This window comes from Mus caroli, chromosome 18 (genome assembly GCF_900094665.2).
Source record: "Mus caroli chromosome 18, CAROLI_EIJ_v1.1, whole genome shotgun sequence".
NCBI lineage: Eukaryota > Metazoa > Chordata > Mammalia > Rodentia > Muridae > Mus > Mus caroli.
This window is the reverse complement of record NC_034587.1, coordinates 1,943,590-1,946,657: the sequence shown is the minus strand read 5'-3', so window position 1 is coordinate 1,946,657 and position 3,068 is coordinate 1,943,590. Positions and strand designations below refer to the sequence as shown.

The 3,068-nt window shown below is 41.8% G+C and overlaps 1 protein-coding gene across 6 annotated transcripts in view; it reads left to right on the top strand.

The window, feature by feature from the left end:
* The window catches only part of Znf438 (zinc finger protein 438), a 116,321-nt gene that overhangs the window by 49,474 nt on the left and 63,779 nt on the right, over positions 1–3,068 (top strand). Inside the window, exon 1 of one of the 6 annotated variants that reach the window (XM_029471957.1) lies at positions 37–430. The exons of the other annotated variants lie outside the window; for them this stretch is intronic. Within the exon in view, the coding sequence (XP_029327817.1) occupies positions 372–430 (59 nt within the window). The 5' untranslated portion in view covers positions 37–371. Of the gene's footprint in view, positions 1–36; positions 431–3,068 lie in introns of those variants that run through there. 6 annotated transcript variants of the gene reach the window in all.

The following is a 3,068-nucleotide window of genomic DNA, read 5'->3' as shown; positions in this document are numbered from 1 at the left end:
ACCTTAGTGCAGCCCTATAGCTAACCTTAGTGCAGCCCTATAGCTAACCTTAGTGCAGCCCTATAGCTAACCTTAGTGCAGCCCTATAGCTAACCACGTGCTTGTGGCAGTCACAAACACCCTGGGTCCATGCTTGTGCAAGGGTAGATGTGAGCAGAAGACTGCATTCTTACAGAAACCAGAACTTCAGGTCTTTTGGGTCCTTAGCAAATCTGGTATTGGCTCTTACTGTGGCCTCATAGCTGCTTTAGTACACCCACAATCAGTGTTCCCCAGACTGTCCTAAGGTAGAACATTTCTGTGCTCCTTGTTTTTTATTGTTTACCTTAAAGACTGAGCAGATAAGAGTAAGTCCAAGGCATGGAGTTTTAATGTCATTCCCCTTTCTTTATAAAGGTTCAACGTGGGTGCTAATGAGGTGGCTCAGTGGGTAAGTGCTTCCCTGGGGAGCATGGGTGCTAATGAGGTGGCTCAGTGGGTAAGTGCTTCCCTGGGGAGCATGAGGACCTGAGTGTGGATCTCCAGCACCCAAGTAAATATGAGCCACCTGTCGTTTCAGTGTGTGAGAGGCAGAGAGGGGATTCCCTAGCAAGCTGGCTAGCTCGTGGTCCCAAACAGAGAATATATGTTCAAGAACCAGACCCTACCTCAGTGAACAGTGAAGAGTGATCACGGAAGACCTCTGCCTCTGCATGTGCTACTGGGAGCTTTCTGACTGTTAACAACGAGTTTATTTATGTTTCATCAATATTGCCATACTTTTTGAGTTGCTTCTGTAATAGATATTTAGGTTTTCACTTGACAGTTGACTTACTGGGATCTGATAGAGAGGGAGGAAATGCGCAGGATGTTTATTTATCCAGGGCCTAGTCAGTGCAGTTCATAAGGGTTTTGTCATAGAACTCAATTTCCCAAACAAGGAAATGGGATTTCTGAAACACAGAGTCAAGGCAACAACAGAAACTGGTTTTGGTTACAGGTTAATCTGTCTGAATAGCCTGGTCTTATAACTTTATGATTTTATGTATAAGGGAATATAATGTAAGGGACTGACTTAGAATCAAGAGAGTTGAGCACAGGCTTTACTTCTGTCACTAACAAGCTTGAGGATATTCTGTAAAACGTCTTCAAATCCTATCTGTCATCCTATATCGTTTGTACTGTGCTGTATTTTTATTGACCAGTTTGGGTGGTGTGAGAAGAATGAGCTAACGAGAGTCACTAGGACTTTAGAGGTCTGAGGAAAGCAGTAGCACTTTGAGAGGATTTTAATTCAAGCAGAAAAATAAATGACTAAAACCAAACAAAAGTAGAAGAAAAAAACTAAGGAAAGCATACATTAAGATGATTTGAGAGTCTGGGAAAATAGCTCAGTCAGTATGGTGCTTGCTATGCAAACCTGAGCCCTAACCCTGAGGACAGGGGAGACAGGAAAATCCCTGTGCTTACAGATAGGCCAGCCTAGCCTAATTGGCAAGACTAAGGTTCATTGAGCATTGAGAGATCCTAGCTCAAAAATAATAGCAGCAACCACAACCACAGCAAACAAGATAGACAGCTCCTAAGCAACAGTATCTGATGTTACACTGTACAGACACACACGTGAACACTCACATAAACATGCACAGTCTTCCCATGTACACACACACACACACACACACAAGAGAGAGAGAGAGAGAGAATTTATGTAAATTTTATGGAATTTTATTTTTATTATTGTTATAAACTTTCCAAAACTAGTGTTGGTTAATATTGCACATTCCCAGCATTAGTGAACCAGAATATATTGCTATGCTTTTACCACTCCATGATCAGAGTGTATCCCGACAGTTCACTCCGTATCTCTTGCTATTTGTCAGAAGCACCATTAGCACCCATGCCACATTAACTAGGTCTGAATTCTGGTATCTGCTCATCGCCAGTGAGAATAGTAAGGTTCTAAGTAGCAGTATGATATACTGGAGTAGAGGTGAGGTCCTCAGTCTCTGAACTACTGTGCCTGTAATTTGAAAGTTTAGAACAGAGTCACCTTTTTGTAACTGTTTTCACAAAATTGCTTTCAAGAATGTTTTTAGGTTTCTGGGAAACTTTAATGATTTACAGGATAGAATACACTGAAAGATAGGTACAGCTGTTCTAATCCATTCTTGCTCTTTTCAGGTATACATGAAAGAGGTGAGAAATTTGGGGCACCTATTACATTGTAAGGACAGTGTTAGGAATGGAATGGTAGTGATCCTAAAACATGGTCATGGCCAAGGTCATGCCTGAGACTTAAACAAAACCTGTACCTGATTAAGATTCAGTCTCCATTTGGGTACTGGGCTAGTTTAAGCTACCTTTAAAAATAAAGGGAACTCAGTTGTTCATATAACTTTGGTTTCCACAGGTACATCTGGCTTCAGATATGGTTGAAACCAGGAACTTAAATGATCTCATCTGGACTCTTTCAGCTCTATTGGTTGCTTTACAATTTTTCAGACAGGTTTCCACTAACCGCTCAAGATTGTCATTCTTTGAATTTAGCAACATAAACAGAAAGATAGCTTGCCAGGTCATATTTCCTGCTGTCTACCCCACTGTCCTGTATATGACTCTTCCAAAAGTCAATGTTACCTGGGAAGGACATACACTAGTAGGGCAGCCTGGCTCATGTTCCCCAGTGACTACGAACCATGCTGAATCTCACAGCATGGAACGGACCAAGGAACTTTCTTCCCTAGAAAATCTGAACTACAGAAAATTAGACAATGTGGAGATTAGAAACAGTAGGACCAAGTGATTCTCTCTATTGGAAACATGTTACGCGCACGTGCGCGCGCGCGCGCACACACACACACACACACACACACACACACGCATGTAGTGTTGCACACAAAGGATTCTGAATAAGAACAAATAAGAGATGTTTAACATCATTAACCAGATGGAAATATCCAAAAGAGACAACAGGCTTTACAATTGATTTACCTGTTTTCATGACAGGAATTTGAAGTAGGAAAGCCAGGGTTCGTTCTCTCTCTCTCTCTCTCTCTCTCTCTCTCTCTCTCTCTCTCTCTCTCTCTCTC